Source organism: Palaemon carinicauda, chromosome 13, assembly GCF_036898095.1.
Source record: "Palaemon carinicauda isolate YSFRI2023 chromosome 13, ASM3689809v2, whole genome shotgun sequence".
Classification (NCBI taxonomy): Eukaryota; Metazoa; Arthropoda; class Malacostraca; order Decapoda; family Palaemonidae; genus Palaemon; species Palaemon carinicauda.
In genome coordinates this window covers 121,135,334-121,155,947 of record NC_090737.1, presented here as the reverse complement: position 1 = coordinate 121,155,947, position 20,614 = coordinate 121,135,334, and the positions used below count along the sequence as shown (strand labels likewise).

Sequence of the window (20,614 nt, the reverse complement as noted above, 5' to 3'; positions counted from 1 at the left end):
GCTCAAGTTCTTCTGGCAAGCTTGGGAGAGCAGAGGTGCAGACGCTCAGTCTGTGAAGTGGCTAAGGGAGGGGTACAGAATTCCGTTCTGCCGCAGTCCCCCTCTAGCAACATCTCCCGTCAACCTCTCTCCCAACTACAAGGAGAAGGACAAGAGGCTAGCGTTGCAACAAGAGGTGTCGCTCTTGCTACAAAAGGGAGCGGTAGTCATAGTCCGGGACCATCAATCCCCGGGCTTCTACAACCGTCTCTTCCTGGTAGCGAAGAAGACAGGAGGTTGGAGACCGGTGCTGGACGTCAGTGCTCTCAATGCTTTTGTCACCAAGCAGACGTTCACGATGGAGACGACGAAGTCGGTCCTAGCAGCGGTCAGAAAGGAGGACTGGATGGTCTCGTTAGACCTGAAAAACGCGTACTTTCACGTCCCCATCCATCCAGACTCCCAACCTTTCCTAAGGTTCGTCTTTGGAAAGGTTGTGTACCAGTTCCAAGCCCTGTGCTTTGGCCTAAGCACGGCACCTCTTGTGTTTACCAAACTGATGAGGAATATTGCCAAATTCCTTCACTTGGCAGACATCAGAGCCTCCCTCTATTTGGACGACTGGCTTTTAAGAGCTCCGTCAAGTCGTCGCTGTCTGGAGAATCTCAGATGGACTATGGATCTGACCAAGGAATTGGGCCTCCTGGTCAATATAGAGAAGTCCCAACTCGTCCCATCCCAGACCATTGTCTATCTAGGTATGGAGATTCAGAGTCGAGCTTTTCGGGCTTTTCCGTCGGCCCCAAGGATCAATCAAGCCCTAGAATGCATCCAGAGCATGCTGAGAAGGAACCGATGTTCTGTCAGGCAGTGGATGAGTCTAACAGGGACACTTTCATCGCTGGCCCAGTTCATCGAGTTAGGGAGACTCCACCTCCGCCCCCTTCAGTTTCATCTAGCTGCTCACTGGAGAAAGGACATGACGCTAGAGGCGGTCTCAGTGCCTGTTTCCGAAGAGATGAGGTCTACACTGACGTGGTGGAAGAACAGCATTCTTCTCAAGGAAGGTCTACCATTGGCTGTTCAGACCCCCGACCATCGTCTCTTCTCGGACGCATCGGACACGGGCTGGGGTGCGACACTGGACGGACAGGAATGCTCGGGCACGTGGAATCAGGAGCAAAGGACACTTCACATCAACTGCAAGGAGCTTTTGGCAGTTCATCTGGCCTTGATGACCTTCAAGTCCCTCCAGCTAAGCAAGGTGGTGGAGGTGAACTCCGACAACACCACAGCCTTGGCTTACATCTCCAAGCAAGGAGGGACTCATTCGAGGAAGTTGTTCGAGATCGCAAGGGACCTCCTCATTTGGTCAAAAGATCGAAAGCTTTCGCTGGTAACGAGGTTCATTCAGGGCGACATGAATGTCATGGCAGATCGCCTCAGCCGGAAGGGTCAGGTCATCCCCACAGAGTGGACCCTTCACAAGAATGTTTGCAACAGACTATGGGCCCTGTGGGGTCAGCCCACCATAGATCTATTCGCTACCTCGATGACCAAGAGGCTCCCGATGTATTGTTCTCCAATTCCAGACCCAGCAGCAGTTCACGTGGATGCCTTTCTGCTGGATGGGTCCCATCTAGACCTGTATGCGTTCCCTCCGTTCAAGATTGTCAACAGGGTACTTCAGAAGTTCGCCTCTCACGAAGGGACACGGTTGACGTTGGTTGCTCCCCTCTGGCCTGCGAGAGAGTGGTTCACCGAGGTACTGCAATGGCTAGTGGACGTTCCCAGGACTCTTCCTCTAAGAGTGGACCTTCTGCGTCAGCCTCACGTAAAGAAGGTACACCCAAGCCTCCACGCTCTTCGTCTGACTGCCTTCAGACTATCGAAAGACTCTCAAGAGCTAGAGGTTTTTCGAAGGAGGCAGCCAGAGCGATTGCCAGAGCAAGGAGGACATCCACTCTCAGAGTCTATCAGTCAAAATGGGAAGTCTTCCGAAGCTGGTGCAAGGTGAATGCAGTTTCCTCAACCAGTACCTCTGCAACACAGATAGCTGACTTTCTGTTACATCTAAGGAACGTAAGATCCCTTTCAGCTCCTACGATCAAGGGCTACAGAAGTATGTTGGCAGCGGTCTTCCGCCACAGAGGCTTGGATCTTTCCTCCAACAAAGATCTACAGGACCTCCTTAGGTCTTTTGAGACCTCAAAGGAACGTCGGTTGTCCACACCAGGCTGGAACCTAGACGTGGTTTTAAGGTTCCTGATGTCATCAAGGTTCGAACCGCTTCAATCAGCCTCTTTTAAGGATCTCACATTAAAGACTCTTTTCCTCGTTTGCTTAGCAACAGCTAAAAGAGTCAGTGAGATCCACGCCTTCAGCAGGAACGTAGGTTTTACATCTGAAACGGCTACATGTTCCTTGCAGCTCGGTTTCTTGGCTAAAAACGAGCTTCCTTCGCGTCCTTGGCCCAAGTCGTTCGAGATCCCAAGCCTGTCCAACTTGGTGGGGAACGAACTAGAGAGAGTACTTTGCCCAGTAAGAGCTCTTTAAGTACTATTTAAGACGGACAAAGCCATTACGAGGACGATCAGAAGCTTTATGGTGTTCTATCAAGAAGCCTGCTTTACCGATGTCTAAGAACGCAGTTTCTTACTACATCAGGCTTCTGATTAGAGAGGCACATTCTCATCTGAAGGAAGAAGACCTTGCTTTGCTGAAGGTAAGGACACATGAAGTTAGGGCTGTCGCTACTTCAGTGGCCTTCAAACAGAACCGTTCTCTGCAGAGTGTTATGGTTGCAACCTATTGGAGAAGCAAGTCAGTGTTCGCATCATTCTATCTCAAAGATGTCCAGTCTCTTTACGAGAACTGCTACACCCTGGGACCATTCGTAGCAGCGAGTGCAGTAGTAGGTGAGGGCTCAGCCACTACATTCCCTTAATCCCATAACCTTTTTTAATCTTTCTCTTGAAATACCTTTTATTGTTGTTTTTTGGGTTGTACGGAAGGCTAAGAAGCCTTCCGCATCCTGGTTGATTTGGCGGGTGGTCAAATTCTTTCTTGAGAAGCGCCTAGATTAGAGGTTGTGATGAGGTCCTTTAGTATGGGTTGTAGCCCTTCATACTTCAGCACCTAGGAGTCGTTCAGCATCCTAAGAGGACCGCTAGGCTCAGTAAGGAAGACGTACTTAAAAAAGGCAGAGTAATAGTTCAAGTCGACTTCCTTACCAGGTACTTATTTATTTTATGTTGTTATTTTGAATAACTGCTTAAATGAAATACGGGATACTTAGCTTCTAATGTTAACATGTATACTGGTCTACACCCACCACCCTGGGTGTGAATCAGCTACATGATCATCGGGTAAGATTAATATTGAAAAATGTTATTTTCATTAGTAAAATAAATTTTTGAATATACTTACCCGATGATCATGAATTTAAGGACCCTCCCTTCCTCCCCATAGAGAACCAGTGGACCGAGGAGAAAATTGAGGTGGTGTCAACAAGAAGTACTTGAGTACCTGCTCACAGATGGCGCTGTTGTGTACACCCCCACCTGTATAGCGATCGCTGGCGTATCCCGACCTTAGATTTCTGTCGGGCAACGGAGTTGACAGCTACATGATCATCGGGTAAGTATATTCAAAAATTTATTTTACTAATGAAAATAACATTTTTGGTTGAAATTATTAAGAAAATATATAAATACATATAAGAATAGTATAAAAGATAAGAAAATTACATAATATATTACTTAATAACTTAACATTATGAACTAGTTGTTTTTTCATTTAAGTGTCCAAAATTGCCTCACCATTTTTCGAGGCGAGGCAAAATTGGACACTAAATATTCCAGATTTTTTCATCAATTTTTTATTTTAAACCTTCCTTTAGTATCATCTACTAATTTTTTTTTAGAAAAAATAATTTCTAGTATTATTTTTGAGAAGCCCTAAAATGAAGGCGAGGCAATTATTGGACACCCATATTCAACAATTTTTTTTAGTGGTATTTAATACTTTTTCAAAACCAAACATAATAATATTTATAAAGTAGAAGGTTGGGCAATTTCTAACAGCATTATAGTTTTTGAAAATTATAAATAGTTTTAGAGATATTGCATCTGTCCAATTTTTGCCTCGCTAGTCCAAAATTGCCTCTGTCCAAAATTGCCTTACCCTACTATATTTTGTGTTGAACTCATTATACCAGCATGTCGGCTATAGTAAGAATAGATTGATTCCATTTATTAATCATATTTTAGATAGTACAAATAGATTTATTTTTATGGTACTAAGTAATTCTAAGTTAGTGTGATTATTTTTTTATCACAATAATCAAATGGATGACAATCATTGGTTTTTGGTAAGTTTTTAAGGGCAGTGAGTGACCTCTTTCAGTACTGATGAAGAAGAATGGAGGCGAAAAGAAGAGAAAGAGAGAAAACTTGTAGACCGACGGAAAAGGCTACGAGCTTTACTTCTTGATGACGAAAAGAAATATGAAGAAGAGAGATATCAACGATATCGAGAATCAAGAGGTCGCGTGATTCATCATCATTATGTTTATCCAGAGGTAATTTTGTTTATCATAAACAATATTTTATTATTAGAATCTGTCATATGTTTTATTGTTTTAGGAACGTAGAGAGTAGAGGTCCCCTTTTTGTTTTGTTTAATTGTTGGTGTCGGCTACCCCCCAAAATTGCGGGAAGTGCCTTGGTATATGGATTGAGTATAATATAGCACTGGAGAGCTATAGCTCCCTAAATATTTTTCTCTCAAATGAACAACTGATAATTCTACAGTATAGAAATTTATGGTCAATGAAGTATTGGTTTCAGATATTACATGTAAAAAAAAAAAAAAATTAGTCACTTTGATTTTAAAAGATTATTGAATATTATGGTGGGTTAATTTTCAATATTAATCTTACCCGATAATCATGTAGCTGTCAACTCCGTTGCCCGACAGAATTCTACGGAAGGGATACGCCAGCGATCGCTATACAAGAGGGGGGTGTACTCACAAGCGCCACCTGTGGCCAGGTACTGCAGTACTTCTTGTTGACACCACCTCAATTTTTCCTCTGTCGTGCCTCCGGCTAGACCTACATGGATACGCTGTTGATTCTGGAGTTTTTGCTCACGATTTGGTGATGTATTTGCTCTAGATTTTAGCTTTCGCTATTCAGGAAGTTTTATTATTAGCTTAGCTAGCTTTTTGAATTATTTTGATTAATTATGGTGACGAAGAGAGTATGAACTCTCTTTCACCTTTAGATGGCCGACCCTTCCCTTAGACGGAAGTGTTGGTGTCTAAGAGAGTATAGACTCTTTCTTAATTTTGCTTAACAAAAGTTATAGATTTATTTTATATCTCTCCGCCTTTTATAGGCCTCTTCGATTAACTTCCTTTTTTATAAACTTATTAAAATTAATTTTTATATTTGTTTATATTCGACCTTTCCTAATACTAGGCGGTCTTTTCTTGTACCGAAGTTAATTAACATTGAGCCCGTCATTTCGGTTTTACCTGTTAACATATTATGCTATTTTAATGTTTTTGAAAGAATTTCTTTGATAGTCTCGTACTGTTTTCAAAGTGGAACTAACGTTTTGTTTTGTCTCTGCAGTTGTTGACGTTCAGAACGTTCAACTTGCGCTCTATCGTTACGATAGAGAGAGAATTTTCACGGTGTCACGTTGCAGTAAGAGTAAACCGTTTCTAGCGTTTTGTTCATTCTTTCTTACCTTAATGGTTTTAATTCTAATAAAGGAACTTTTTATTTGGGAAATCTTTCAGTTTTTTTCCTTTAACTATAATATGTTTTAACGATATATATGATTGGGCTCTTCTCTCAGGTTCTAAGTCAAGAGAGAGAGAGAGAGAGAGATAGAGACGGAGGGAGAGAGAGGAGGATAAACGTTTCGTTCAAGCGAGTAACGTTGTTATCGTTTTTGCTCTTCTCCCTAGTCTCTTTAGGGGAAGAAGGTAAACGTTTCTAGAGTTTTATTCTTGTTCTCAAGCTTTATGCGGTGAGAGATTTTAAACGTAGTTTATTTGATCTAGTGTTTAGTCTCTTTCCAGCCACTGAATTATTTATCTTTCATTAGATTTTTCTGTTACATTGTAATTCTGTTTTCGCAATTATTAACTTTTAAGGAAGGATAGAATTGCGTGTTTCAGGTACAAACCACTTAAAGTTTCGAGTTCAGTGAAATAAGTGCAAACAGAAAATCAAAAGTGATAAGTGATAAGCGCAAAGTGTTACAGTGTTGCGTTCGAGGGTTCGTCTGTTCGTGCCAGTTGTTCGCCTAGTCTGGGACCTCTTACAAGCTCCCAAGCCCAGGGGAGAAGTAATGTTGAAGGACTTATGGGTTCAGCAGGCCTTGATCGACGAACAGACGTTTTTTCCCTCCGTGGTTTCGGGTGTATCTACACACGTTGCCGACGTGATCACCCCACCCACACAAAGACGAGAGAGCCCTTTCTTTCCTCGTCTGCGGTAGAGGTTTCTCGCAGAAACCATGGACCAATCTTGCAGCTTTTAAGTGCAAGTCGGTCCCTTCCGCACAAGTCCAACTCCTAGGTGTAGCCATTAGCACTGGGTCAGTTCGGACTTGCTGCAGTACGACAACTGCACACCTCCCAGAGAGGCAAGGTGGTATCGCAACAGGCAGTAGCTCCGTCTGTTGCCGCACCAGCTGTTTTAGACCCTCAGTCTCAACGGACAGTAGCTCCGTTTGTTGTTGTCTTTCTTAAACTCTAGTGGTCTTTGCTGCAGTCAATGCAGTCTCAGCTTGCGGTGTTGATGCAGGAGTTTCAGGCAGAGGAGGTTAATACACCTCCTCCTGCGAACGCTCCTCCTCCTCTGCGCAGTACAATCTGCCAGACGTATGAGGTTGAGGTTCCTCAGGCTACCTCCATGCGTGAGCTGCCGCGTTGGGAGTTGCCAGTTACCAGCGTTGTGCAGCAACCTCCACCTTCCTTAAGGCAACCTCAACAATGGGAACAGGAGTCTTATGCCTTACATCCTCCTCTTCCTTTGAGGCAAGAGTTTCTTGCAGTTAGACCATCTTCGAGGCAACAACCTCTTGAGGTACGACAACCTCTACCATCCTTGAGGCAGCCACCTCAGCTCTCGCAGCTGCTACCTCAACTTTCCTCAAGGCGAGAGCCTCAACTCTTGAGGCTAGCACCTCAAGAACCTCAACTCGTGAGACAGGAACTGCGTTCTACGCAGCCGCTACCTCAACTCTCGCAGCTCACACCTCAAGAACCTCAACTCGTGAGACAGGAACCTGCTACTGCGCATCCACCTCAACCCTTGAGGCAAGCGCAACTCTTGAGGCAGGAACCTCATGCTATGAGTCAGCCACCTCAACGCATGCATCTGCCACTTTCTCCTCAGCTTGAGCCTCTTCCCATTCAACTTTGAAATAACAAATGACAATAATAACACCTCATTACTTTCATAACTTGCATTTGTAAAACATATACATGTATGCCTACACAAACATTATGATAATGGAGGTTATTCGTATTACTTAAAAAAAAAAAAAAAAAAATATATATGTATTCCTTGCAATATATTTTTAACAAAATCGCAAAAATATGGCAAAAATATCTTCAAAACAAAAATGAATCATGAGTTATGAATATAATGTAAATATTATGTTGATATTAAAACCCCATGCAAGCATGCATGAAGTAATGCAGTGTTGCCAACAGGGCGAGTTTCCCTTTCCTGAGGTGAAGTAGATTATAGTACGTATATTTAGTGCAGCTTAATTCTACGATTATCATGCCGGCTATCAAATTCATCAACAAAACAGTCTAAATCAATTCCCTCGGCACGTGCACTTTCAATGGACAGTAATGCGATATTACTCAATCTAGCACTGGTCATGGAATTTCTGAGAAATGTTACCCGCCATGCAACATGCTCTGCTTACCTTACAGCATGCTCTACATACAGCATGCTCTGCATACAGCATGTTCTGCATACAGCATGCTCTGCATACCTTACCGCATGCTTCTCAGTCACACATCTTTGGTTGTTGCCAACTCACTAGACTGTCAAGCAGTTTCATAACGTTGCCTTCTAGTCTGCTGCTTTTGCACCAGTGAAACCCTCACTGAGAGAACTTAGCTTTTCTCGGATATGGTCCCTGTAGATGAGAAAGTGCTTTTCTCCCTCCTTCTGATATTCCCTTGAGGACTCTGTCATTTGGAGAGGAGCCTTTAGCTGCGTAGCCTCCTATGGACTTTTATTTAAGCATAACATGCTTCCAGGGAAGGTAATGGTTCCACTTCAGTCGCTAACCCCGTCTGTTACCACACCTGCTCCCATAGACCTTGAGCTGTGTTGCAAGACATGCAGTCCAAGCTTAGTCCTTGTTAGAGGATTTTTTGTTTACGGAGTCAGTGTGTCACTGGGAAGACGTTCAACAACCAGCAGAAGTGACTTGTTGTGACGCAGTGCGGCAACCTCAGCAACCCGATAAGGAGTTGTCTGTACGACCCAGACAGTCTAGACAGCTTCGGGTTGTCACTGTACTTCCTCGCTTCCCCATGGTGGACAGTTCACAGACTGTGCAGCAGTACCATGATCTTGTGTCCGGCTCCGTCAGACGACTGGCTTTTAAGAGCTCCCACAAGTCGTCGCTGTCTGGAGATTCTCAGATGGACTATGGATCTGACCAAGGAACTGGGCCTCCTGGTCAATTTTGAGGAGTCCCAGCTCGTCCCATCCCAGACCATTGTCTACCTGGGTATGGATCTTCAGAGTCGAGCTTTTCGGGCTTTTCCGTCGGCCCCAAGGATCTTCCAAGCCCTAGAATGCATCCAGAGCATGCTGAGAAGGAACCGATGCTCAGTCAGGTAGTGGATGAGTCTAACAGGGACACTTTCATCGCTGGCCCTGTTCATCGTGTTAGGGAGACTCCACCTCCGCCCCCTTCAGTATCATCTAGCTGCTCACTGGATAAAGGACATGACGCTAGAGACGGTCTCAGTTCCTGTTTCCGAAGAGAGGAGGTCTACTCTCGCGTGGTGTAAGAACAGCTTTCTTCTCAAGGAAGTCTACCTTTGGCTGTTCAGAAACCCGACCGCCGTCTCCTCTCGGACGCATCAGACACGGGCTGGGGTGCGACTTTGGACGGACAGGAATGCTCGGGAACATGGAATCAGGAGCAAAGGACACTTCACATCAATTGCAAGGAGTTGTTGGCAGTTCTTCTGGCCTTGATAAACTTCAAATCCCTCCAGCTTAACAAGGTGGTGGAGGTGGACTCTGACAACACCACAGCCCTGGCTTACATCTCCAAGCAGGGAGGGACTCTTTCGTGGAAGTTGTTCTAGATCGCAAGGGACCTCCTCATCTGGTCAAAAGATCGAAAGCTCACGCTGGTAACGAGGTTCATTCAGGGCGGTATGAATGTCATGGCAGATCGCCTCAGCCGGAAGGGTCAGGTCATCCCCACAGAGTGGACCCTTCACAAGAATGTTTGCAGCAGACTTTGGGCCCTGTGGGGTCAGCCAACCATAGATCTGTTCGCTACCTCGATAACCTAGAGACTCCTGTTGTATTGTTCTCCGATTCCAGACCCAGCAGCAGTTCACGTGGATGCTTTTCTGCTGGACTGGTCCCATCTCGACCTGTATGCATTCCCGCCGTTCAAGATTGTCAACAGGGTACTTCAGAAGTTCTCCTCTCGCAAAGGGACACGGCTGACGTTGGTTGGCTCCGCTCTGGCCCGCGAGAGAATGGTTCATAGAGGTACTGCAATGGCTGGTCGACATTCCCAGGACTCTTCCTCTAGGAGTGAACCTTCTACGTCAACCTCACGTAAAGAAGGTACACCCAAACCTCCACGCTCTTCGTCTGACTGCCTTCAGACTTTCGAAAGACTCTCAAGAGCTAGGGGCTTTTCGAAGGAGGCAGCCAGAGCGATTGCCAGAGCAAGGAGAACATCCACTCTCAGAGTCTATCAGTCTCAAGGGGAAGTCTTCCGAAGCTGGTACAAGACCGATGCAGTTTCCTCAACCAGTACCACTGTAACCCAGATTGCTGACTTCCTGTTACATCTAAGGAAAGTAAGATCCCTTTCAGCTCCTACGATCAAGGGTTACAGAAGTATGTTGGCAGCGGTTTTCCGCCACAGAGGCTTGGATCTTTCCACCAACAAAGATCTACAGGACCTCCCTAGGTCTTTTGAGACCTCAAAGGAACGTCGGTTGTCCACTCCAGGCTGGAATCTAGACGTGGTCCTAAGGTTCCTTATGTCATCAAGATTTGAACCTCTCCAATCAGCCTCTTTTTAGGACCTCACATTAAAAACTCTTTCCCTCGTGTGCTTGACAACAGCTAAAAGAGTAAGTGAGATCCACGCCTTCAGCAGGATCATAGTTTTCACATCTGAAACGGCTACATGTTCCTTGCAGCTCGGTTTTTGCTAAACGAGCTTCCTTCACGTCCTTGGCCTAAGTCGTTCGAGATCCCAAGCCTGTCCAACTTGGTGGGGAATGAACTGGAGAGAGTACTTTGCCCAGTTAGAGCTCTTAGGTACTATCTAAAAAGGTCTTAACCTTTACGAGGACAATCAGAAGCCTTATGGTGTGCTATCAAGAAGCCTTCTTTTCCAAGGTCTAAGAACTCAGTTTCTTACTATTCAGGCTTCTGATTAGGGAAGCACATTCTCATCTGAAGGAAGAAGACCTTGCTTTGCTGAAGGTAAGGACACATGAAGTGAGAGCTGTGGCTACTTCAGTGGCCTTCAAACAGAACCGTTCTCTGCAGAGTGTTATGGTTGCAACCTATTGGAGAAGCAAGTCAGTGTTCGCATCATTCTATCTCAAAGATGTCCAGTCTCTTTACGAGTACTGCTACACCCTGGGACCATTCGTAGCAACGAATGCAGTAGTAGGCGGGGGCTCAGCCACTACATTCCCATAATCCCATAACCTTTTAACCTTTCTCTTGAATACTTTTTATGGGTTGTACGGTCGGCTAAGAAGCCTTCCACATCCTTGTTGATTTGGCGGGTGGTCAATTCTTTCTTGAGAAGCGCCAAGGTTAAAGGTTGTGATGAGGTCCTTTAGTATGGGTTGCAGCCCTTGATACTTCAGCACCTTAGAGTTGTTCAGCCTCCTAAGAGGAACGCTGCGCTCAGTAAGGAAGACGAACTTATTTAAGGCAGAGTAATGGCTCAAGTCGACTTCCTTACCAGGTACTTATAATTTCATTGTTATTTTGAATAACTGATAATATGAAATACGGGATACTTAGCTTCTTGATATACATGTACACTGGTTTTCACCCACCTCCCTGGGTGTGAATCAGCTACATGATTATCGGGTAAGATTAATATTGAAAAATGTTATTTTCATTAGTAAAATAAATTTTTGAATATACTTACCCGATAATCATGATTTAATTGACCCACCCTTCCTCCCCATAGAACCAGTGGACCGAGGAAAAATTGAGGTGGTGTCAACAAGAAGTACTGCAGTACCTGGCCACAGGTGGCGCTTGTGAGTACACCCCCCTCTTGTATAGCGATCGCTGGCGTATCCCTTCCGTAGAATTCTGTCGGGCAACGGAGTTGACAGCTACATGATTATCGGGTAAGTATATTCAAAAATTTATTTTACTAATGAAAATAACATTTTAAGGCTTTCAAAACTGTTCTGTAACCTCATTGGTTGAGTGTTTGTAAGTTATGTAAAAAAAAATTCTTTTTTATTTATACAGTAGGCCTACTTGTATAAGGTAGTGGTGAAAATGGGTGATTGTATGATACCCTTATTTTTTTATTTAGTATATAATTTCTATTCATTATTTGTTCTGTACGTATGTATGTAAATGATAATAAGGTAGACCTGCTTCACGTAATTAACGTGTGCAATATATAATTGATCGTCGTAAACTCATCGTCTATGTTTTCATACAGGTTGATATGCTGAAATGCCGTTTAGAAGATTTAAAAAGAAAAAATCAAGAAGAAAGAAGAAAAATGGCAGAGGTCCTTTCATACGAGGCCTGGCGGAAAAGTAGTCCTCAAGTCAGGCAGGTACTGTCCTTCATGAATGTTGATATATTGATGACCTGGACACTGTAAAATTTTAATAGAATTACATAAGGTGTGTTTCTGTTATTGTTTATATTTGAGTTACCAAATACCATTCCATATTGAATGAATGAATGATTTGAAGTTCTCTGGCATCCTGACATTGAAGGTCATTGACGCCGCCATTCCAAATTGAACTTTCTAAACTGATCATAAGTGAATTGTAAGAAATTCATTAAGATTCATATTACATCCTCTCAATTAGTGACCATGAAGTAAACAGTTTATTCCTATTGTCAAATGAAAAAAGAAAAGTTTCTCAAATAATCGAAGCAGCTATCAATATCATGATTTACCTGCACTCATAATCCTCTTTCCTTTTGAGTCTTATTATTATTATTATTGCAGGATGCTATATGCCTAGGTGCCCCAACAGGGAAAATAGCTCAGTAAGGAAAGGAAACAAGGAAAATTAAATATTTTAAGAACAGCAACAATATCTAAATAAATGCTTTAATATCAACTATAAAAACTTTAACAAAACAAGAGAAAGAGAAATGAGAAAGACTAGTGTCCCCAAGTGTACCCTCAAGCAAGAGAACTCTGATCCAAGACAATGGAAGACCATGGTACAGAGGCTATAGCACTACCCATGACCAGAGAACAATGGTTTGATTTTGGAGTGTCCTTCTCCTAGAAGAGCTGCTTACCCTAGCTAAAGTCTCTTCTACCCTTACCAAGAGGAAAGTAGCCACTGAACAATTACAGTGCAATAGTTAACCCCTTGGGTGAAAAAGAATTGTTTGGTAATCTCAGTGTTGTTAGGTGTATGAGTTCAGAGGAGAATCTGTAAAGAATATGCTAGACTATTCGGTGTATGTGTAGGCAAAGGGAAAGTGAACCGTAACCAGAGAGAAGGATCCAATGTAGTACTGTCTGGCCAGTCAAAGGACCCAGTAACTCTCTAGCGATAGTATCTCAACGGGTGGCTGGTGCCCTGGCCAACCTACTACCTTTTTAACTTGATCTATACAGTAATTAACTTAACAATTCAGATTATATAAAAGGTTTATTTGTTGCATGAAGACTTACGAAAAGAACTTTTAGTTACATAAGTATAAATATCCTTTATACTGAAAGATTATCCTCCTTTGAGCCTTAAGCAATATCAGGCATAGCAACTATTTTCATGCTGACCTATATTCATTAGTAAAATAAGATGCTTGTGAAATATAAAACTTACGGAAAATTTAGCTTCATAATTGTTGTAAATTACGAGTGAATTTTACCATTTATTAATTAGAGGGTGATTATAAAGATCCTTATAATCAGCATTGTATTGTATGTTTTAAAACAAATTCGAGTGTATGAATAGTATATAAAATTTTAGATAGTGTACAGTATTTATATTGTATCCTAAGCTCATTAATTTTTAGCTCTACTACATCTGCTGCTTCCTCCGATGCCTTAGATGACCGCGGAGGTAGCAGCAGTAGGGGATTCAGCATTATGAAGCTTCATCTGTGGTGGATAACGGGGGAGGGTGGGCTGTGGCACCCTAGCAGTATCAGCTGAACTCGGGTGAGTCCCTTGTTAGGCTGGGAGGAACGTAGAGAGTAGAGGTCCCCTTTTTTGTTTTTGTTTCATTTGTTGATGTCGGGTAGCCCCCAAAATTGGGGGAAGTGCCTTGGTATATGTATGTATGTAAGTACATCAGATTATTTTTTTTTTTCTTCTTTTTTTTTTTACTCTTTAGATGGAATCGGATAGGTTCAAACATTTTGTCCAAGAGGCATGGGTTGATCAAAGGCAATGGAAAGAAGATGAAAAACGGCGTCAGATGGAAGAAAATCGAAAGGCAGAAGTAGAAGCTGCAGCCTTGCAAAAGAAACATGAAGAAGAGGAAAGAAAGATTGAGGAAGAAAGGCTTAAGAAACAAGCTGAATGGAAGGTTCAGTTAGAGACCCAGATTGAAGAAATGAAGTAAGTCATTCTTCAGAAAGGTTTTATTTTTTTTTAGTTTTATTAATTGATATTTCATAACATTTAAAGTAGCAACTTTTAACAAATGTAGATATTTAAAAAAAGGAATCAGTTATTTCTTAAGTAGTCTATATATTTATTTATAGATACAGACCCTGATTTTACATACCATAAGACTCAAATTTAGTACACAATTTTAGTTAAAAATTTCAAATAACTTTAGAACTATTATGGATGGATTTGTTATTACCGAGTAAGTGCACCATATCAGGTAGAACATTTTTTTATTCTTTCTTTGTTATTCTGTGTTAATGACTTTGGAGCTCTGTCTTATATTTTAAAAGTTATTCCATCAAAATCTGGAAAACAATTTAGTTCAGTATATAGAGGGCTGCCCTTCATCCAAAGCATCAGTGAGTATAAGTTGGAAGCACCTTTTATGTTGAAGTTTTTCAACTGTCTTATTAGAGATAGCATCAAGAAACTGGACTAAACTATAGTTTTCTACTGAGCATAAGTCTTGAACCTCATGATGATCCTTAGGGCCATATGTTTAATGAGAGAGATGAGGATGAGAAGCAAATACAACAGCTCTGTATTAGTCCATTAGACTTCAAAGGCCTTTTGGGATGATTCAAGTATCATGTAAAACAAGGTAGAACTGGTTAATGGTTTTATATTTCCTTTTGTGCTACCTAAGAAGTTGAAACTTAACCCGTCAAACCTCTTCCATCGTTAAATGGAAATACTAGGTTGAAATGAGATACTTAGCTGCCTTGAACCTGTATGCAATCATTTTTTTTTTTCTTTAGGGTAACAAGTCTTGTTAAACATCTGCTAGAAAAGCTCTTTCTGACCTGTCTAAAAGACTTACTTGATGGTGGAACCATTATCATGAATACAGTTCTTTGGAGTCTCTAAAAAGAACTTAGCAGCCTCCTGAGCACTACCTCCCATTGTTATTATGAAATGAACATATCACGTAGAGAAAATGTTGCCTTGAAATTGAGGCCTCAGAACTGAATCTCATAAGTTGACAGGTAAGGTAAAGGCTTGTTATCATGTGGATGGGTGCACAAATCCCTTTTCAAATTGTATCGTGAACACAAAAGACTAGGAATCTCTCCATCTTCTCCATGAAGAAGTTAAGTTTTTTGGTAATTCAATCAATAGCCAAAGAAGATTCATTCTGATTTGCATTAACAATGACATCCTACCTCTGAAGGGCTGTTGATTAGGCTAGCTCTTGATCCCTCACAACGATACTTACATCGTATCATTTGTTACAGACTCGTTAAGTATCTAACAAGGGTTGCACTTTCTCAGGAAGATGTGATCAGGAGGTTCATAACTAAATACTGTACTCACATTAAACATTTTAGGGTAATTACATTGTACATCAATTCACTTCTCAACACAAAGAAGACAAGTAAATAAGGGGGTGGGGGCCAGGGTACGTTTCACAGTTTGTTAGAAGCAGATTGATGTCTAGCTTGTAAACCTACATATCTTCTTGTATGAAAGATATTTTAACCCTTTTACCCCCACCATAAGGTTAAATTTCGAGCACATTTTGCTATATATTTTTTTTAAATTGCTCTAAAAAGCTTAATTTTTGTCCTAGAGAGGTCAGGTTGGTCTCATTCTTTTGGAAAATGCCTGAAGTTTCTCATAAAATTTTCAAAAATATATAATTAACAGTGTTTCGCAAGAACGTACCGGTACGTCCTTTGGGGGTGAAAGGGTTAACTATTCTGAACAGTTACAGTATTTTGCATTTCTCCTCATTAAAAACTCAGTTTAAAAAGTTGGGACTGTGGACAGCAAAATCTTAGACTATTTCATTTTTAATATTTGATCTTTTGGAGTGAGTATCCATTAGGCCAAAACCATATAGCAAGTGATCATATAAGTCGGGACAGCTGTACAGTGAACCCTCGCTACTTCGCGGTTCGACCATCGCGGATTCACCACTTCGCGGATTTTTTCCATAACCCATATATATACAGTAATATATATATATATATATATATATATATATATATATATATATATATATATATATATATATATGTATGCATGTATTTATGTATATATGTAGGTATGTATATGTGTATACATATAAATATATATATATATATACACACACACACACACATATATATATATATATATATATATATATATATATATATATATATATATATATATATATATATATATATATATATATATACATATACATATATATATATATATCTAAAGTAGGAAGATGTGATGTAGTTCTAAGGGAAAAGTATGGGAAATATGTCTGGGTAATAAGCAAAGCTCTACCTCCAGTTTGTTTCTTCATTATGATCAGAGATAAATGTAAACAAAACATTGGTTGCCATTTTTTATCGTGCTTTTTAGCGTGTTTAGGAAACGCATGATATAAAATTGCCTTTAATTTTTGTGCCTGTTTTAGTTTAGGGTACTGTAGTACATGCATTAAGTGTTCTGTACATTAAAGGGTAGTTTGTTAACAGTACTACGTACAAGGGAAGGTTTTAAAAGTCTGAATATACATGTTGAATAAATAGGTAAATATGGTGTCACTACTTCGCGGATTTTCACCTATCGCGGCCGCGTCTGGAACCTATCTACCGCGATAAACGAGGGTTCACTGTATGTATATATTTATTGCCTTTTGATATGAGTGTTAATTTCTAAGCCTTCCCTCAATTATTATTTTACCATATACTGTACGTGTATGAATATTCTATTCTGTTGCAGGTTTGTTCCCTTTTGATGTGTTCCATAAGAATGTATACTTTTTATGAATTACTGTAGGATAATTGTACAGTAGTAGTAATACTGTAACAGTATTAATATTAAATCTTATTGAAATATGATTGTTGTTAATTATTATGGGCAAAGGTGTTTATCATATACTCTCCTATGAATCTGATGTACGAAATTTAGATTGTCGTGGCTCTTTTTTTGCACTGTATATACTGTATATGTGAACTCTTTTGATAGACAAAGTATTTTGACAGAGCCCGAGAAAAGAGAGATGATAGACTTAGAATTGAAGAAATGGCATTAGAGAGAGAAAAACTGCGCCTCCATGAAATATATCAGCGGAGGGTAAGGATGAAGGAGTTGCGACAAAGAAAAGAACTTGAGTAAGTATATGAGCTTTGTATTTTTGTCTCTAACTTGCACATCATTGCTGGTACAATATTTTATAATTCAAATATCAAGTCACAGATATTCCCTAAGATGAAATTCACTTTACTTTGGTATAACTTACATCCAAAGGCAATAATACTTTGAGACTATATACCCCTAATCAGTATTAGGGGTTAGATATAGCTCTAGTACAGTATGGACATGGACATATCCACTCAACCATAAAGTGAAAGGTAATAAATCATAAGCTAATTAACTGAAATTGGGTAGATTTTTACACACACACACACACACACACATATATATATATGTATGTGTGTGGTATATATATATATATATATATATATATATATATATATATATATATATACATATATATATATATATATATATATATATATATATATATATATATATATATGTATATATATATATATATATATATATATATAGATATAGATATATATACATATATTTATTCATTTATTTATTTATATATATATTTATATGCACTGGTGTATACAGGCCATAAAAATGACAGCTAAATATTTAGATGGGTATGTACATACATGCCATGCACACACACACAGATCCAACCCTTGTTTACATCCTGCCACAACCCCTTCCCCCTTTCCTAACTACAACACAGCAGTTGTGGTTTCTGAGTTGTACCTCCAGAGGTACCTCCTCTTACCAGGTTATGACTATTGTACTCCCCTTTTTCCCTAACCAAGGGACGGGGAGAGATCGAGTAGTTATACGTCTGGCAGTGCCTCTCAGTGTGACTGGAAAAAAAATATATTTATATATATAACCAGACACTCGCTCTTTATTACACAGGGAAGATATATATCTACACACCCCCACGTTAATGCCCTGCCCTAAGTCGTTAGTTGGTTTCAAGAGACCCAACGTATGTCATTTTTTTATGTAGGTTGGATTATCACCCTATAAAGTGACTTATCCATACCCTATACACATACTGAACATAAAAAGTATGAACAACCTGCTATCATTTTACAAAAGACATACAGTGTACGTTTATCTATAAAGCTTCAGTATGAAGTAGGGTACATTACTGTACTTTACAGTACTTAATTGTTATTTTGTTTTATTTATTAACCAATGTGAGGCCAAATAAAAGGACTTAACTTGGATTTTATTTTGTATTCAATATTTAAGGAGTGATGTAAAGTAGTAGCTAACTAACATCTGTTTAACTGATGTAAAGGAGGGTATTATTGTATATATAATAAACCCTTTGAACAGAGCGCAAACAGATATTTGCTTTAAAGTACGAAATAGAAATATCAGCAAAAAAGATGGAAAGATAAAAATTGCAAGGATTTTTATACAGTGCTATACAGTAGTGATATAAGAAATAGCTTTGCCAATAGAAATAAAGAAATACTTGAGCTGGTGCCATAAGTAACAGTAGAAGTAAAACTAACTTTAAAAGGCATAAAGAGAAACAAAGAGCTGGAGAAGATGGCCTAACAATGATTTAATAAGAGACAGCGGAAATTTCCTCCCCGTAAAATTTGCTGAACTTTTAAAAAAATATCTCTCCACCCTTAAGTCACCGCCGTTTTCATGCGGTCAATACACCACTTTTAGTAGTCTTATAGTCATGATACTATTATTATTATTATTATTATTTTTTTTATTATTATTACTTGCTAAGCCACAACCGTAGTTGGAAAAGCAGGATGCTATAAGGCCAGGGACCCCAGCAGGGAAAATAGCCTAGTGCAAAAAGAAACAAGGAAAAATATATTTTGAGAACAGTAACAACATTGAAATAAATATTTCCTAAATAAATTATAAAAACTTCAGCAAAAAAGGGGAAGAGCAAGTAGATAGAATAGTGTGCCCGAGTGTACCCTCAAGCAAGAGAACTCTAAGGTTGAAAAAGTTTATACTATGTCGAAAACACAAATTCTAAGCACTGTTTATGTTTTATGAATACAAATCTTACATTTTCATTCCAATTTGCCATGGTAGGACTAGGCAATGAGTAAAGTTTATGATGTAGTAAGAGAGTTCTCTTTAGTCACTTAATATGGAACTTAAGAATTATTCAATGTTTCTTATATCAAGTGACAATTAACCCTTTTACCCCCAGGCTATTTAGAAATTTCCAACCCATAACCCCCAGGTGGTTATTTTTTTCCCAGCACATTTTGCAGTATATTTTTTTTAAATTGCTCTAACAGCCTTAATTTTTGTCATAGAGAGGTCAGGTTGGTCTCATTCTCTTGGAAAATGCCTGAATTTTCTCAAAAAATTCTCAAAAATATGAAAAAAAAATTTTTTATAGCATTTTTTTGCAAGGACGTACCGGTACATCCATGGGGGTAAAGGGATGGCTTTTGTGAAACGTACCAGTACGTCCTTATGGGGGTAAAAGGGTTAAGGTTCTCTCTAGTACACATAAGTAAATTTAGAGGTTGAATTTTAGTACAGTTATAGCATTTAAAAGTTGTTTCTTGGCGTATAGAAAGGAAGGGTAGAAGCTATATTCTCTCTGCTTTTATTACAGAATGACTTGTATCTAAAATGTTTGATTTTTGTTATCCCATTTTAAACTTCAGGTTATTTTGGGCTCGTCAGTATCAGTTGAAGCTCAAGAAAAAGGCAGCAGATATTCAGCAGGAGCTGTTGGAAGATGAGGGCATTGTGGAAGATTTATTGAGAGGCCTTCAGTCAGAAGCTCAAGACGATAAGGTTTGAGACTGACTCTGCTGCATACAATCAAATGTTAACTTAGTTATTTCCTGTGTAGGATAAAGAGTGAATTTGGAAAACATTGCCAAAATCAGATACCGCCATGATTTCAGTTTTTACTGCATTTTGAACATATACTTTTCATCAATAAGAACAATCTTAAAAAAAAATATTTGAGGCAAAACATAATTCTAGCTAATTTTCTTTGTTGTTAAACAAGTTGAAAGATGAGAATTTAAGTACCGTATTATGAAATTTTGTAGATGTATATATAGTACCCTGTATATTGTAGGTTTGTATTTGAAAATATTTAAAATTGCCAAAATATTTAAATTTCATGGTGTATTTTGCAATTCATGGTGTTTATTATAATTTCTTTCTGTTGGAATAGAGTATGTGAAAATAAGATTTTTATTAGAAATTTGTTCATTACTTAATCTTCAAAGGCTCAAGTTGTAACACAATACACCGTATTGCAGATGAAGCAACGTATAACAGAAACTGAGTGGATGAAGAAAGTCCTAGAAGAACAACGGCGTCTTGAGGCGATGCGAGAAAAAGAATATGATTTGCTTTTCAGGTAAATTCACTTCTCAACAGAATAACTCCTCCTCAGACACATATAAGTTAATTTTAGCCTAGGCTTTACTTTAAAAACTTACCTTTAACTG

The 20,614-nt window shown here is 39.7% G+C and overlaps 1 protein-coding gene across 3 annotated transcripts in view; it reads left to right on the top strand.

The window, feature by feature from the left end:
- Positions 1-20,614, top strand: part of LOC137652386 (trichoplein keratin filament-binding protein-like) — a 91,721-nt gene that overhangs the window by 40,585 nt on the left and 30,522 nt on the right. For all 3 annotated transcript variants that reach the window (XM_068385769.1, XM_068385770.1, XM_068385771.1), the window contains exons 3-8: positions 4,387-4,561; positions 11,943-12,062; positions 13,816-14,042; positions 17,081-17,209; positions 19,811-19,943; positions 20,423-20,523. In XM_068385769.1, the coding sequence (XP_068241870.1) occupies positions 4,387-4,561; positions 11,943-12,062; positions 13,816-14,042; positions 17,081-17,209; positions 19,811-19,943; positions 20,423-20,523 (885 nt within the window). The remainder of the gene's footprint in view (positions 1-4,386; positions 4,562-11,942; positions 12,063-13,815; positions 14,043-17,080; positions 17,210-19,810; positions 19,944-20,422; positions 20,524-20,614) is intronic.